The following is a 17,867-nucleotide window of genomic DNA, read 5'->3' on the forward strand; positions in this document are numbered from 1 at the left end:
GGATATCCAAACCCCACGTCTGCATCCTGATCTTCATCTTGGCTATGGTCAGAGCGGCAGGTGAGTATGGGGTAGTAGTAGGCATAGCCGGAGAGAGAGGCTGAAAGAGAATAGGAGAGGTAGCACAGTCCCTTTTCTTTTTGAGAGGAATTTGGGAAAAGTCTTCAGTAGGAACTGGTCTTTTCTTCTTGGTATAAACAGTCACTTTCCCAGTATTTGGGTCAATATATAGTTTAGACTGATGCTCTGTGGAAGGGTCAGGATGGATGAGCTCCTCTTCCACAGTGTTTTGCCTCGGCGCCGATGTCTTTGGTTTGACCTTTTTCGGTTCGATGCCTTTAGCTGTTTCGACTTTGGTGCCTGTATCGGTTTCTGAGGTTTTCCGACAGGTTTTTTCGGTCCGATGTCTTTTCCAGGCTTCACCACGCTTTTCGGACCGCTAGGCTTTGTCGGTTCGGTAATTTCTTTTGGCTTCAAAGGTGTTTTTGGAGCCTGCGTCTTTGGCTCGATGCCCTTCTTCGGATCGATGGGCTTCGGCTCGACGGGTTTGGTCTGGTGAACCTTCGGTTTCGGTTCGACGACCGCCTTGGGTGTAGCCCTTTTGTCTTCGGTGCCAGGCTTTTTGCCTTTTTAAACGGTCAAAGTCGGTTTGGTCGATTCGACGGTCTTTGGTTTCGAAGGTGTTTCTGGTATAGTGGCGATAAGTTTCGGTTTTAATTGATCCGGCCTTGGAGTACGTGTCTCAGAGGGCTCTTTTTGTATGTTCTTAGCCGGGCGGTATTGCGGGGCTGTAGAACCAGTTTTTTGATCTTGGCTAAGGCCTGATGGTGATGCCTCAACCTGAGTCTCTGATATAGGTGTAGTGTCTATATGGGGCAGTGTACTCACGGTTCGCCCCTCGTTGTCATCGGAGTCGCCTTCGACAGCTACGATGTCTTGACCATAGTCTTCGATATCGACAATTTCTTCCTCCTCGTCGATGTAGTATTCAGAGACGTTCTCGGAGTCTTGATCGTATTGATCCGAGTCTTCGGCGTGCACTAGTTCTTCCTCATCGTCGAAGATATTTTCGGGCTCTGGTGCCGATCTCTGCATTTCTTGCCTCGCTGCCCTCCGATTCCGTATTGTCTTTTTGGATCGGAACTGGGCACAGGCTAGACAATTATCTTCATTATGGTCTGGAGATAAACATTTGTTGCACACTGGATGCTTATCCGTGTGCGGGAACTTTGAGTTGCACTGCGGGCAGTATTTGAATGGACTCCGTTCCATCGACCGTCGGTCCACGTGGCGTCGAGAAAGCCTAACGGCCCGATTCGATGACCAGAGTGCAACAAAAGTTGAAGAAAGTCTTTCGGTACCGATCACAAACTATACCGACGAACTCGAAGGCCTTTTGGCCTTTTAGAAAAGTTTTCTTCGATTCCGAACTTGGAGTGCTGGAAGGTACATCCGAACCCAATGGCGGAAAAAAACAATCTGAGGATGGAGAGGATGCCCATGCACACTGTAGTCCAAGGGAGGAGCCACCTTTCTCGTGATACTTCGAAGACTCTTCCAGGACAACAATGTGCAATCATCCGGACCCAACACTAGGCGGCGATCTATGCACAGATATGAATTCAGCAGCCCACATGCCTCGAACTGCTACTTACCAGTATGCATCTGTTCTTGTCATCTAGAGTTGCAGATCCACACACTTGCATTTGATCGCCATCTGGTGTTGGGCTCGGATGCTGGCACTTTGTTGTCTTGGAAGAAGTCTTTGTAGTCACGAGATAGGTTACTCCTCTCTTGGACGATAGTGCCCATGGGCATCGACTCCATCCTTAGACTGTTTTTCGCCATGATGGGAAATGATGGAGTTATTAGTAACGAAAAATATGTCCATGTATGTATATCCAAGTAAGATAGAACTGGAAAAGATACAGGTCCCGGGGAGGTGGGTGGCGTGGGTGGATCTGCAGCTCTACATGCCAAGAACAGATGCATACTGGTAAGTAGCATTTTCCGTTCGAGGCATATGAGCAGCAGATCACACACTTGCATAGACTGTACAGCAGTATCTCCCCTAGCGGTGGACACCTGTATCAGTTGCAGTTGTTTGAAAGAGCTTGAAAAACAGCCTGGCCCACAGCAGCTTGTTGCTTGGCGGCACGTCAACACATTAGTGTTTAGTGAAGGTGTGTGTTGTAGACCATGTTGCTGCCTTACAAAAGTCTTCTAGGGGAATGTTCCCTAAGAATGCCATGGAGGCTCTTAGTTTGCGTGTGGAATGCGCTCTAGGGGGAATTGTGCGTTTAGCTTTTTGGTAGCATATTTGGATACATTTAACAATGATGTAGTTCTGTCAATGTAATAAAGTAGGGCTCTTTTGACTTCTAGCGTGTGAAGAGCTCTTTCTGCTATGAGTCTGGATTTTGGAAAAACACCGGTAGCTCCACTGATTTGTTTAAGGTGAAAAGCAGAAATTACTTTCGGAAGGAATTTTGGATTGATGCGGAGAACCACCTTGTTACGATTTATTTGTAAGAATGGTTCTTGTATGGTTAAAGCCTGGATCTCACTCACCCTTCTGAGATATGTAATTGCAATAAGGAAAGCTACTTTCCATGTGAGGAACCGAAATTCACGTTTATGTAGAGGTTCAAATGGGGGTCCCATGAGCCTAGTAAGTACAATGTTGAGATTCCATACCGAAGAGGGTGGTAATCTAGGAGGAATGATCCTTTTAAGTCCCTCCATAAAGGCTTTAATTGCTGGTATCCTAAAAAGTGACATGTGTTGTCTGTTTTGTAAGTAAGCGGCAAGTGCTGCCAGATGTAAACGTATGGATGAGTATGCTAGATTACATCTTTGCAAATGTAGTAAATAGCAAATGATATTTTGGATGGAGGCATCCAGTGGGTCGATATGATTGTAAGTGCAGTAAATGGCAAATCTCTTCCATTTTGCTGCTTAGCAAGCTACAGTGGCAGGGCGCCTGGCCTCTTTAATGATGTTCATACAGTCCGGTGGAAGGTTAAGGTAACCGAACTCTAGGACTTCAGGAGCCAGATCGCTAGATTGAGTTGAGTTGGATCGGGATGCATTATCTCTCCATGGTTCTGCGTTATTAGTGATGGGGAGAGGCGTAATTTTTGGTGTGAGACTACTGAGAGTTCCAACAGTGTTGTGAACCAACCATGGTTGGAGTGCCCATGTGAGCCACTAGGATCATTTTTAGAGACTGTTGTCGGAGCTTGCGTTCCACAAGTGGAATCAGTGGGAGTGGCGGAAAAGCGTACGTAAATCTGCCGGACCAGTTCATCCATATCGCATTGGACAGCGGGTGTGGAAACCTGGCAGCGAAGGTTGGGCATCTTGCGTTTTCGCATGTGGCAAACAGGTCTATGTCTAGTTGACCCCACATCTGGAAAAATGGTAGAAGAACTTGTGGATGTAGCTCCCATTTGTGAATCTGTTGTGTCTGTCGACTTAACAGATCCGCAATTGGATTGTGAACTCCTGAAGGTGCTCTGCCCACCTCCAAATATTTTGTGCGAGGTGGGACAGTTGCAGAGAATGTGTGCCTCCTTGTTTTTGTATGCAATACATGGCGGTCATGTTGTCCGTGCAGATCAGGACAGCTTTGTTTTGTACATGAACTTGGAATGATTCCAAAGCTAGGAATATTGCTAGCAGCTCCAGATGATTGATATGGAGCACTTTTTGTTGAGTGGTCCATTTGCCATGAGTTGTGTGATTGCGGAGATGTGCTCCCTATCCTGTGAGTGATGCGTCTGTTAGTACTATCTGTGTACTATCTGTGGAACAGGCTCGAGGAACGGCCGCCCTTTGGGTACGTTTTTTGTGTTCCACCACTGCAGAGAGCAATGTGTGCGGCTGTCCACAAACACCAGATCTTTAAGTTGTCCCTGAGCTTGATTCCACTAATGTGCTAGCCATTCCTGTAAGGGAGGCATTTGAAGTTTTGCATAGGTACAATGAATATGCAAGATGCCAACATTCTTATGAGTTGTATGAATACTCTGGCTGGGAGAGAGTGTTGTGTTTGAAATTTGTTGATGAGAGCTTGTATCCTGGCTATCCTGGCTGGACTGGGATATGCTATAGCTGTGGAAGTATTTATTGTGGCTCCCAGGTATTGATGTACATGAGAGGGTTGGAGGTGCGACTTGGTATAGTTGATTGTGAACCCCAAGTTGTGCAGTGTTTGAATGGTTTGTTGAGTGTGTTGAACTCACTGGTTGAATGATTTGGCTTTTATTAGCCAGTAATCCAGGTATGGGAAGACATGGATTTGCTGTCTCCTTAAGTGTGCTGGGCTTTTGGTAAATACTCTGGGAGCGGTGGTGACTCCGAGCGGAAGGACTTTGAACTGATAGTGTTGTGAAAATGATCTGAGTGTATATACAGATTGAGGGGTCTGAGGTAGAGTATTGGCCTTAGGGACCTGTCCTTTTTGGGGATTAGGAAATACAGGGACTAAACTCCGGTTCCCTGATGTGTTGAAATTACTTTATTCGAAACGAGTTTCATAAAAGTACAATACACAGTATCCAAAATAAACTATGCATAAAAATAATTTCAGACAATGGGCAAAAATTTTGACCTGATGAACCAAGCATTCGCCACATATTTAGCCACCCCACAAATCATGTGCATTGAAATGACATTAGTTTGAATGATACGCATGGCTAATCTATGTTCCCTCACCCCTAAATTCCTACAAACAGGTTTCAACCACCTATCTCTTGGTTTTTTGTAAGCTACACATGCAAATAGGAAGTGGCCCAATGATTCTTTCGGGCAGGGACAACTTGGACATTTGATCTCTGTTCCACTATATCCCTTCCAGCCTTCTTTGAATGTGTTGAGGGGTAAAATACCGTATCTGAATTTCAGAAACAGTGTTCTATCGCGAGGGACCTGGATAAAGTCCAGAAAGGGCTCTAACTTTCTAAGAGGCTTATGGTCAAGGAAGGTGCTAGTTAAATGGCCCCAATTTGGGTTCCTAAGTTCTTTTGCAACAACCCAATCCCAATATAGTTTTTTAACAGTTGTTTTTGGGGGTGGCATTTGTGAAATCCAACTCTCCTCCAGACCTATAGATTTCACAAGCCTCTTTAAATTGTTCAGCCATTTAATTTTATTGGCTACATTCAGACTAATCAACTCATCCAAAACCTTAGCATAGTTAGAGAGTTCTGGGGTCCTTCTGAGACGAACCCAAAATAACAGGGGGCGGATTTGCACCAGATCAGCTATCGATTTTTTGCCCAGGTCTAAAAATAAGGGTTTCAAGGGGGACGATAAAGGTAGCGAAACCATGTCTCTAATGAACTTATTTTCCGCCACTATTAAAGCTTTTGTATTTTCCGCCCCCCAAAGTTCTGAACCATAGACTGCCGCCGCCAATGCTTTCCCTTCATAAACTGCCAGGGTAGGGGCTATGGGTCTGCTAATAGAACGTCGCCGATTTTTAAGAATTACTCCTGCAACCCTTTTGAGGTTTAAAACCATTTTAGCGATATGGGCAGACCAACTCAAATTGTTACAAAGTCTTACTCAGAGGTAATCAAATTCTTGTACCACCTCCAGCGCGGTGCCATTCAACAAGAGATTAACCTTCCTAAGTTTCTTTTTAGAGGTTAGCACCATCAACTTTGTTTTTGAAGTATTTATTGTCAACCCCCTGTCTTTACAAAAACTGCAAAAACGATCGAGCAGTTTCTGCAAACCCATAGGGGATTTAGACATGAGAAGGGTATCATCGGCAAAGAGGAGAGTGGGTGTTTTCTCTCCTGCAAGGACGGGGGCATCAGCCGGGTCCTCCCTCAAATGGTCTACCACCCCATTAATAAAGAGGGAGAACAAGGTTGGAGCCATCACACACCCTTGTCTCACTCCCCTATTTACCGGAATCTTCTCAGTAAGTTGGCCCTGGGATCCCCAGGGATCCTAGCATAATTTCCTTCATGGAGTTTAATAATAAATTGTAGAAGGTAACTAGGAAAACCCATATTGGATAAGACCGACCAAAGCTTAGTCCGTGGAATGACGTCAAATGCTGTCTTCAAGTCTATAAAAGCCAGGTATAGACTGCCCTTCGTAATTAGCACTGACTTCCAACAGACTGCACAAAATCTGAAGACCTGATCTATTGCACCTATATAGCTTCTGAACCCGGCCTGGAAATGGGACAAAATGCCTTTATCCACAAGCCAAGATTCTGTGCGATTTATGATCACCCTTCCCACCACCTTCTGGATAGTGTCTATCAGACTTATCGGTCTGTAATTAGAGGGGTCATCCCTTTCGCCCTTTTTGTAAATAGTTATCACCTCAGCGCCTTTCCAGGAATCGGGAACGGGGTGACCAGCCTGGATCAAATTCATCAGACACGAAATATACTTAGCCCACACATTTGGTTCATATTTTAACATGTCCCCTGGGAGACCATCTTGGCCTGGGGCCTTCCCGGGCAATAGTTTAGAGATGGCATCTAATACTTCTCTCTGGGAAAATGGATCTATATTGTGAATCAAATTTCCACATGGCATATTTTCAGGGGTAGTAGCTGGTTGTGATAACGAGCTATCCAAATTATCCTCGCAATACAATTTTAAAAAATGGGAATACCATTCCTGCTCCGTAATATGATTTAAAATAGGTCCTGCTCCCTTGCTATCTAGAACATTAATTAATTTCCAAAAAATAACAGCGTTTTTCCCACATGCTGCTTCCTTCAGCTGTTGCCAATGCTCTTCCTCCCAGTCTCTTTTTGCGGATTTTATACTTCTTGAGTAATCTTTCCTAGCCGCCCGGACGGCCACAGAATCCTTGCTTCGTATTGCTTTAGTAATTGCTTTCCTTTTAGTTCTGCAATTACTCGTGTACCATGGATTACTTATAGTTTTAATACCATTAAGGCATGATTTTGCCATTGGCTTCTTACAAAAGTGGGCTCCCAGTTTACTTATTAAGTTACTATAGGATACCGACAAACTGGGACCGACTAAATTAACTGAGGAGAAGGCTAAAGCTGTCAATCTGCTAGTTTCTTTGGATACTAAATCCGTAATATTTTGGAGCTTCCCCTCATCACATTTGACGACATTCCATTTTAGCTTCCGATTATTATTTACAGGGAAGATTTCTTTGGTTAACATCTCAGTTACCCGACTGAGATCACGGCCACTTACCCACCTAAGCTGCATACATAAGGGGTTGTGGTCGCTATAGGAGGACTCCCTAACCACCATGTCAATTACGTCGGGCCAGGAATGTTCATCTAAAAGGATATAGTCGATACGAGAGGGGCACCCCAGCCTATTAAAGGTCATCGCGCCTGCGCGATCTGATTTTGTACGGCCATTTAAAGCCCAAAGATTATGATCTAACACCAGGGCATTCAACTGAATAACTCTCAATGACCATTTCTTAATTGGACTAAGATTTAGCGGGGGTATGCTTTGTCTACCTTCCACTACGTTCGATCCCAATACTTCTTCCACATCTAGAGGTTCGAATGTACAGTTAAAATCCCCCCCGACCAGTATTTTAGATCTGGTCGGGAGTTTTGACAACTCCACATCCAATAATTCCAATATTGGGGAACTAAGGCCTCCCTGAAGACCTCTAGCATAAATACAGAAGATTTCGTAGGTATAGCCCCCTACACTGTTCTTTAGAGTAATGTGCAAGATGTCATTAGAAACGTACTTGTTAGAAATAGCACAACAATTCAGAGTTGTTTTCACCCAAATATGTAACCCACCAGAAGGGCGGCCTCTTCCTAATGAGACAGCTGGAACATAAAATGTAGAGTAACCATTCATATATTCGGGGGATAGGCACCACGTTTCTTGAAACATACAAATATCAAAATTGTTAATAAAAATGTTCCAATCAGGATTTGCTAAGTTTTTCTTTAAACCTGCAATATTCCATGATAGAATATTGATAAAAGGACCCGGAGACTTAGGTTCCATTTGACCTGTAGATACTATATCCTGCATACAGTTACCAACTACAACCGGAGGTTCAATAATATCTGTACCAGCACTGGTGGAGCCTGTAATAACCACTCTGTCTACAGGTGGTTTAACTTGATCTCCGGGTAAGGCCTGCACCACCCGACTACCCAATCGTTCAATGGGCTGGTTGGTAAGTCAATCGACTTCCTCCAGACCATTGAAACGATTATAACATTGAATAGGGTAATCCAACTGTGGGCCCAACCAACCCTCCTTAAGCCTATTACCACCATGATAAGTTCTACCTCTTCCTCTACGCACTTCTTGCCAATCTCCATTTCCAGCCCCTCCCCAGTTGTAGGAGCGTTGATTCCCCTGGGTTTCAAATCTCCTCCAACCATTTTCATGCGGGGTGGTCCTTAGCCAACTCCATCTATTATCATGATTCCCCGCGGGCATATAAAAGTATGACAAGGGTTTAACAAGGATCTCGGAGTCATTGTTACGGCTATGCCCAGAGCAAATAAACTCTACAATACAAGGGTCTTCAAATGTGATCACCACACAATCTCCTTTGAGGTGTTTCTTTTTCTCTCCCACCCATGGTGCTCTCTCTACCATAAGAATATTTTTGTTGATATTGGGTGGGGTTGGGAGATTCCTGTCCAACCAGTGACAAACTTTGTTTTTAAGGCCCCAGAATGTTTCGGGGATGTCTGTGGTAAGCTCAGGGACACCCGTTAACACTATCACAAATGGGCAGGCGTCAGACGGTAAACTAATATTCCGCCGTACCCTTGGTGTCTTCACAGGGGGTGGGTGCGGGATAATGCTTGGCGCGGTAGAACTGGCTGTTCCCGGAGGTTTATTAACATCTACAACGACTTGTTTAGTGATCACTTTACCAACCTTCTGTACAGATGTAACGGTTGGACAAGTCTTGGTTTGCTGGATGGGTGCTATTGGAGGGTTCTTAACCAGTAGCAGTGGGCTTCCCGTTGTACCGGGGGTATTCTTCTGAATTTCTTGAGTTACTTTTACCCCCTTACAATTTAGCTCCTTTGATACAATTCCCAATTGATTTTCTATACCCTGGAGTCTAACTTCCAGGGGCAAAAGCAAGGACCTAATAAGGGTCGCTAGGGAGTCAAAAAAGGGCGCATCCACATCCTCTTCACTCTCTACAGACTCATCAGGACTACCATTATCAAGAATACTAGCCAAGCTAGTGTCGGATACAGTTACATCTGGTAACTCTAGGGGTAGGGGGTGGGATGCTCGAGGTGGCCTAACAGAAGTTACTGGGGCATCCACACTTAATCCTCCCTCCTGTAAACCATTTCCCACACCAGCTGTGTTCCCCATACAGGGTAAAGTATTTTGATTAGCTACAATATCACTAAGCACCTCTGTAACAGATGGTATTGGAGAGGGTGTTTTCCCTACAACAGTAAACCCTTCTAACTCCGGGGGGTCTGTATGTATAATAGCTGAAGTAACCATGGGAGTAATGAGGGTGGCAGACTCAATTGTGGGTACTGGTAATGTAGATACCGGAGATATATTTATACTTTGAGGCTGGGTCATAGACAATACAGGGGTCACATGAGTAGTTAGTAAATGGGGCGTATCTGATAAACGCAATTGTTTATTCGGAGTACAAGCCAGAGCTATATTACCCAATGATGATCTTTTGGCCTGGAGCAAATCTTGAGAAACCCTCCGTTCCATCAATATAATACCCTCATCAATTAGGGTGTTAGTGCGAAGGATAAAACTATCCAAGGTATTAGTGAGTTTTTTGGTTTTTGTGTTTTTTATCCCCGCTACCGCCTGGCTTCTGGTTTTCCGTGTTGACATTGTATAACACCAGCAGATAACTAACAAGGGGTACTCTAGTTAAATGGTAAAAGGGTATAACTTAATTAACAAACCCTATACGTAGAATATTACTACAATAAAACTAATCCACACACAGTAGTAGTGCTAAAAACCAAACAATGACATCCCATACAAAAGATAGCACATCAATGACAACTACAATTTTATAAAACTTGCGAGGGGGTGTGGCCAGTCCAGTCCTCTCGGTCCTCGGAGGGCCTCAGAGGGCCCGCCCTTTGCCCGGGCTATGTCCCGCGCGCGTCCCGCGTGCGCGCTCACCTCTACGCTTAAATAGGAGGGTTGGGGGCGGGAAGAGACACCAGGTGCGCTAAGTTGTTGAAGCGCTGGGCACCCTGGGTCTCGCAGTCCCGGCCCCCGCAGCGTCCGCTTGTGACCTGGATCCTCGTCCTCGTCGATCAGGAAGCAGGGAGCAGGCAGCAAGTTAAAAGCGTCTTGAATTAAAATAATGTTCCACAGGAATTATCCCCAAAAGGCTGCGAGCGGTTCCCTGATGTAGTAAGGGGACTGGCTCTATGGCATGCTTTCGAAGCAGGGAAAGAACTTCTTGTTTTAAAAGTGTAAGATGTTCAGTGGACATTGGACGCTGTTTGGGTGGTATGTTGGGGGGGGGGGGGGGTATCTGTAAGTTCCAGGCAGTAACCATATTGGATAATTTCTCTTACCCACTTGTCTGTTGTGATGGATTGCCAGACAGGTAGGAACTGTGATAATCTTCCCCCGACTGGAGTGCAATGGTCTGGGGGGGGGGGGGGGCTGGAGGGAAGTCACTCTTTAGCAGCAGGGGAGGTGCGAGAATTGTTATTACCTCTGCCTCTCCCTCTGCTGTTATTGCCTCTGTATCCTCCTCTAAAATATCCTCTATTGGGAGATGTTTGGGTAGTGTTTTTAAAAGAAGATCAGGTATCTGTGCCCATGTTCTTGGAGGCTCATCTGTAAAAGGAGCGACAAAAGGAGCCACGTATTTGCTCCCATGGATTTAGCAGTCTCTGTGTCTTTTTTCATGTTTTCAAGAGTCGTGTCCACAGCCGGTCCAAAAAGTTGCTGTTGATTAAACGGCTGATTTAAAATGGTTGTCTGGACTTCTAGTTTAAAGCCTGAAATGCGTAGCTAGGCATGTCGTCTGAGCAGTACATTGGTATTGATGGACCTAGAGCCAGGGTCTGCTTAGTCAAGGGCACATTTAGTTGAGGCGTTTGTTATAGGTTTGCCCTCTTGGATGAGATCAAATGTTATATTGGTCAGGCAAATGCTGTAACAGGGTTTACAGCTGATCATAGTGGGCCCTATCATATTTAGCAGTGCTTGAGTGCTAGCTATGCGCCATTGATTGGCCGCCTGCGCAGCTACCCTTTTGCCAGATGCGTCTATTAATTTGGATTCTTTATCCGGGGGTGGTGCATCCCCGGGAGGTTTGTGAATTTGCGCGCTTCCTAGCGTTGGAAACTACTAGAGAATCCAAAGGCAGTAGTCACTTGATGTACGCAGGGTCAGGTCTATTTTTTTTTTTTTTTTTTTTTTTTTTAAATCGATCATTGGATTAAGAATCCTGGCTCGTACAGGATCTTTAAATATGTCAGCGGCATGTTTAATAACCCCTTTAATCATTGGTAATATTTGTACAGTTTTTGGGACTGTTCAAATGTATCTAAAAGGAAATCCTCCTCTGCTTTGAGTGCATTGTGACGCCGTTAAAAACGGCAGCCCTATTGATTAGTTGTCCAAAACCAATATTATCGTCTGGGGGAAATGGTTTTGTTGGGTCTGGTTGGGGGCTTGGGAGACCTGGAAGTTCTATTGAATTATTGTAATCCCAATCGCCTTGTGGAGGGTCGTCTGGTTCTGTGAACGGGTCATTGGGGTCTCCCCCCCCACCCCAAGGTTATCATCATCATATGGTGGTGGTGTATGTGGTGGAGAAGTTACAAGTAGAGATGGTGTAAAAGGTTTGGGGAGAGGATTAAAAGGAGGTATAGGAGAAGAAGGGGGCATAGGTAAATGTCGGAATTTGTAAAGCGCACAGCTACCTCCACCGGAGGTGTCCCGGCGCTGTCCGTATACCGCTTAGGAACCCTTCCTGGCTTTCCTGGGAAATGTCCACTCCTGGGCACCCCCCAGGTGCAGCCAGGCATCCCAGCGCTCATGGGGCCGTTGTGGAGACTAAGCAAGCTATTGCCCAGAGTTGCAGCGTGGGACCCATGATCAGAACAGGCACTGAGGCGAGAATATCCAGTCAGGGGAATTAATGAGCCGGAGACCCGCCGAGGCGGGAATCGAACCTTGGTCCCTTGGTCCCTGGCCAGAGCTCTGCATCAAGGTCTGCCTGCTCTAACCATTGAGCCACACTTCTCCATGTAGAAGAGTCCTTCACAGGCACTGGCTTTTTATTTTTGGATGGCACAGCTGTGACATGTCCTGTTTTAGGGTTAATATAGATCTTTTTCTGCCTGGGATCGACAGGATGCGGATGAAAAAGTTACTCTCTCGATAACCGCTTTCCACATGAAAAAGTTCCTCTTCCTCGATAACCGCTTTCGGCGTCGATTTTTTCGATTCAGAGCGGGCTGGTGCTGATTTTGTGTTCTCTGGCCTTAGGAGGCGTAGTAGAATCCTTAGGCTTGTTTTTTGGTCCCGAAGGTTTTGGTTTCAGAGCCGAGGCGTACTCTTTCGGCCTAGAAGTGTTTAAAGCCAGTTTATCTATGGGCCTGAAGGTGTTCGAGGCCGGTTTGTCTTTCGGCGCCGAAGGAATTGGTAGCGATTTCGGAGCCGAATGTTCCTTTGGTTTTGGTGCCGAAGGTGCCGGTGGGACTATTATATGCAGTTTGCTTGGTCCCGAGCTACCGGAAGGCCTGTCTTTCTTCTTCGGAGCTGGGCACGGAGGCGGAGCTTCTGAAGTGTGCTTTCGGTCACGACTGGGGCCACAGGATAAGTCTTGACAAGTGCCTTCTGTTTTGATGGTGGGGTTGGGGTAGGGGCAGTAGTACTCACTCGATGACCAGGAGTGATGGAGTCAGAGTCTTCAGCCTTTGACACGATTTCGAGATCTTCGGAATCTTCTTCTTGTACATCTGGGCCTACATCAAAGATGTCCTCTCGTTCCGGAGCTGATCTCTGCGCCATGATGTGTCTTCGAGCCGGACGATCTCAAATGGTCTTTTTTGATTGAAAGGAAGCACAGGCTGGACAGCTGGACTCTTCATTTTCTGGTGAGAGACACAGGTTGCAGACCTTATGATGGTCACTGTGTGGGAACTTCGCTCCACACTGGGGGAATTTTTTTGAACGGTGTCCTTTCCATGAGTCGTAGGCCTTACGGCATTGAAGGGCCCAGAGGCCCGCGTCGACGACTGGAATCGGGCCGATGAAAGTCGCGTCGAAGACTTCGATGTCTTAAGTGAATTTGAAAAGTTTAAGAAGGTTTTGCACGTCGAAAAAGTTTGAAATTAAAGTTTTGAACTGGAGCGCAAAAGTTGCATCCGAACCAAATGGCGGAAAAAACAATCTAAGGATGGAGTCGATGCCCATGCGTACTATCGTCCAAGGGAGGAGTTACCTATCTCGTGACTACAAAGACTTCTTCCAAGACAACAACAAGTTGCAAGCATCCGAGCCCAACACCAGATGGCGATCTAATGCAAGTGTGTGATCTGCAGCTCATATGCCTCGAACAGGGGGATTTCACCACGTGTCTGGGTTGGAGCCTCTGAAAGGAGCCCTTACATGTTACAGCTCGAGAGCCCCATGGACTTGGATGTCACCATATCTTTTTTGAGCATTTCATCAACCTGTGGTCCAAAAAGGCATTCCCATTCAAAATGGGAGGTTGATGAGCTGTTGCTGAACCTCTGGTTTAAACCCGGAGATCGAGCCAGGCATGGGGTCAAAGTACGGCACTGGCATTTACTCCTCTAGAAGCAGCGTCTGCGGCATTCAACACACAATGGATATTGGCACTGGAGATGATTTAGCCCTCCGGAAAGCTCTTCCACTCTTCTTTTGGAACTGTTCCAGGCAGTGTTTAAGGAGGACCTCCATCTATTTCCATTATGCCCTACCATATTTGATAGAGCGCCAGGGGCCGTATAACACATTACCACTGTTTGCGCCCAGTGCACCTTGAAAACAGTGATAATGCACCCCATTATGGTGTATGTGTTGCCCCCCAGGGCAGCGGCAAACTCGCACTGCCCTGGGGGCAGCACATTCATGTGGAAATACAGAGCTGCCGCTCTGTGTTTTCAGTGCCGCCTGCACTTTCAAGAGGGTTTAGAGATCCCCTTGCAAGTGGGTGCAGTCAGTGACTGCTCCAGCCTGCAAAGCGATGTCTGGTGGGGTCCAGGGGACCCCCCTGTACCTCCTGCAGAGGGCTGCTGCCAGGAGGCGCACGGACTGTTTGCCACATTTTAAATGGCACACTGTCAGTGCGCCTCCTGAGGGCATCTTTGACTCTGCGCCTGCGTCTAATACTGCGCGGGCACAGAGTCAAAGGAATTCCCTCATTTGTATAGTGCACACCCCTATGCAATTAAGGGAACACCCTCGGATGATATCGCTAGCGCTTTAAGCGTTCCAATACTATTGGTATTATAGAAGGGGATGCACAAGCTTCTGTGTCCCCGTCTATAAAAACCAAAGTGTCCCGGGGGCACGCAAAGCAGACGCAAAAGCCCACTGCAACCCCAGGGCACTATCTGTGATACGGCCTCAGTTTTGGCTGTCAATGGCTGTTCCAAAAACCTCTTGCCTACATCGTTGATCTTCTTGCTCTCCTTATCTGGAGGAGAGTGATTTGGACAGAGGTGGGCTTGCGAGCAGCATGGACCACTAGGAACTCCAGTTGGGACATGCTTCCTAATTAACACATAGGATCACTGATTATTGTCTACCCTGGGAGGACTTCTCTAGTCTTGACAGGTGCTCTGAAGTTATTAGGGGCAGAGTTTAGCATCCCCTTTAGCACAGGGAAGAAGTGGACAGAACACACTAATTTGGAAAGCGTCTACAAGAGGATATAATCTTGCTCCTCTATTACGTGCATATCCACTCTGTGGTAGGTAGCTGCCAACTAAATACTTTCATGGTATGCAGCTGTATAAGCTGGGCTAAAGCTCTGAAACGATAATGGTCTGAGTTAGTGTCCACAATGAGTCTACGTTATAGTTGTCCCACTGGTCATCAGAGAGTCCCCTCCCACCTTGGCTCGTCATAAGGGTGAAAAGACCCTTAGACAACCAGACGTAGAAGTCAGCAATGGTCTGTGTGTGGATTTGCCTCGACCACCATGCTCTGAGCTCAATTCTCTACTCCTATGGGAGTGTTGTTCTATCTCGATTCAAGGTACTATCTTATGCTCTTACTGAGCCCCTGAGGTACTCTAGGTTCTATGTGTGGTTTTTGACCCAAGGCCCAGTCTTCTGTGCTGGAGCAACATCATGTGGCTGGTCTTCACACTTGTTCAGTGAGAGCGATCTAGGGCTCAGGCTCAGCGACCATTACTCTTGTAGCAGAGTGCATTTTCTTCCCAAAGATGTCTGGGGTGCCGGACATGTTCTACTGCTGCATGTTGCGGAGGAACCAGTCTTGTTCCCTCCTATACCAGAGGATCTTCTTCGACAGGAAGTCATGACGCAAGGCACAGGTGTCGTTCTTGTGGTCTAGGGACAGGAGTAGGTTACACCTTTTCTCAGTCAATGGATATTTTGTGTGGCCTGGACAACACTTGAAATTCTGTGTGTTCCATCACCCATGACGCATTCTCGGGCAATGAAGTGTGTTGGGCCCCGGAAGGGGGCTAAGCCCTGAGTGAAACTCGACAACTATGGACCTTGAGGTCTGAGGGATTTCCAGTGAATTATTGGGTCATAACGCAGCTCGAAAGAGCCTGATGCAAGAGATTGATAAGGCCACTGATGGGACACGACTGGCATGTGGAGAACATGGCAAACTCGGAGCCCAGCCGTATGTTCGAACTGGACAGTGGTGCCCATGCTCAATGCACACTGAAAGGAGTCACTGAGTGGCGCGGGAGACTGCAAAGATAAGACGTTTGCAAGTCCGAGACCAACACTGGCTTGCAGGAGTAAGGTAATCGTGTGCATCTACAACCACACATGCTACAAACATAATATTTATACATACACACTTCTACAAATATACACACACACATATATACATACATATACACACACACACACACCGACAAAACATACAAATACACACATATATATACACAAACACATATACACATACACGTGTATGTATACTTATAAAGTGAGCATTGTGCATTCCATTTAACATCTTGCAGAAAAAACATTCACCAAGAGAACATTGCACTACTCACTATTGCCTTTCATGAACTGTGGGCTCCTGGAAGACGCTGGGTCTGAGTTTTAGCCAATCCAACGAGACATTAATGGCAGGTAGAGGGTCAGCAACAGTAGATTCATCCCGGTATGAGCTCTGAAGCGGCCACTTGCACAATACACCAAGAAAGGACACTATGGATAAGAAAGGGTCAACGGTTAAGGGGTCCAGACATATCCGCATCACTACATGCCTCACAGAGACATTCTGATTGTAATAAGATGCAAAGCCATGTGTAATTGGTGAATTGTCTAAATTTTTCAGATATACCTTGAACATCTGCTCAATGCTTGTAAAGCAGTCATTGGCTAAATTGGTAGACAAACTTTAACACAAGTGTAGAGAATGGCACTATAAAGTTCTGAGACTACTGAAAGCTAAAAGATGACTTTGTTAGAGGCATATTTTAAAACGCACCTCTTGGCTTTAAGCTTAGGTTTTCTAGTAAACAGTGCAAATGGAAAATGCTACTTACCAGTATGCATCTGTTCTTGGCATGTAGAGCTGCAGAGTTACACACTGTGCATAGATGGCCACCTAGTGTTGACCCAGATGTTTGCAGTTTGTTTTTGTTATAGAAAAGTCTTTGGAAGTCACAGGATAGTCGACTCCTCCTTTGGATCATACTGCGCATGGGCATCGGCTCCATCCCCAGATTGTTTTACGCCATTAGGGAAGTGATGGAGTCTTACAAGAAAGTAGTGATGTCCATGTAATTTGTATCTAATTAAGATAATTCTGGAACAGATAAAGGTAGCCGGGGAGGGCGTGTACAACTCTGCAGCTCTACATGCCAAGAACAGATGCATAGTGGTAAGTAGCATTTTCCGTTCGAGGCATATGAGCTGCAGATTACACACTGTGCATAGATTATATAGCAGTACCCACCTTTAGCGGCGACCACCAGTATTTGTTGCAGTTGTTTGAAACAGAGTTTTTAGCACAGCCTGGCCCACAGTGGCTTGTTGTTTAGTTTGCACATCTACACAATGTTTTGTAAATGTGTGCGGTGTAGACCATGTAGCTGCTTTGCACATATCATCTAGGGGAATGTTCCCCAAAATTGCCATGGACGTCCCTATTTTCCTTGCAGAATGGGCTTTGGGAGGAATAGATAACGTACATTTAGCTTTGTGGTAACAGATTTGTATGCATTTAACAATCCACCTAGCTATCCCAGATTTTGATATGAGGTTACCTTTATGTGGTGGTGAAAAAGACACAAAAAGTTTAGTTTTACGAAAAGTTTGTCTCCTTTCAATGTAGTAAAGCAATGCTCTTTTGACATCCAAGGTGTGAAGAGCTCTTTCTGCGACTGTTTGTGGCTGCGAGAACAATACGGACATCTCAGACTGATTCAGATGGAAGGGTGAAATGACTTTTGGAAAGAATTTAGGACTAGTACGTAGAACCATTATATTATGATGCATTTGCAGAAAGGTTTTTTGAATGGGAAATGCTTGTAGTTCACTAACTCTTCTGAGAGAAGTAATAGCTACTAGGAAAGCTACTTTCCAAGTTAGGAATTGCAATTCACATTTACGCAACGGTTCAAAGGGGGGTCCCATTAACCGTGTGAGAACAATGTTTAAGTTCCACACTGGTGAAGGTGGTTTCTGGGAG

General features: G+C 45.7%; 1 protein-coding gene across 3 annotated transcripts in view; it reads right to left on the reverse strand.

Annotated features, from left to right (window-relative positions):
- Positions 1-17,867, reverse strand: part of SMG7 (SMG7 nonsense mediated mRNA decay factor) — a 484,004-nt gene that overhangs the window by 245,211 nt on the left and 220,926 nt on the right. For all 3 annotated transcript variants that reach the window (XM_078643137.1, XM_078643126.1, XM_078643118.1), the window contains exon 10: positions 16,222-16,378. In XM_078643137.1, coding sequence (XP_078499263.1) covers positions 16,222-16,378 — 157 coding nt within the window. The remainder of the gene's footprint in view (positions 1-16,221; positions 16,379-17,867) is intronic.

This window comes from Lissotriton helveticus, chromosome 1_1 (genome assembly GCF_964261635.1).
Source record: "Lissotriton helveticus chromosome 1_1, aLisHel1.1, whole genome shotgun sequence".
Taxonomy (NCBI): domain Eukaryota; kingdom Metazoa; phylum Chordata; class Amphibia; order Caudata; family Salamandridae; genus Lissotriton; species Lissotriton helveticus.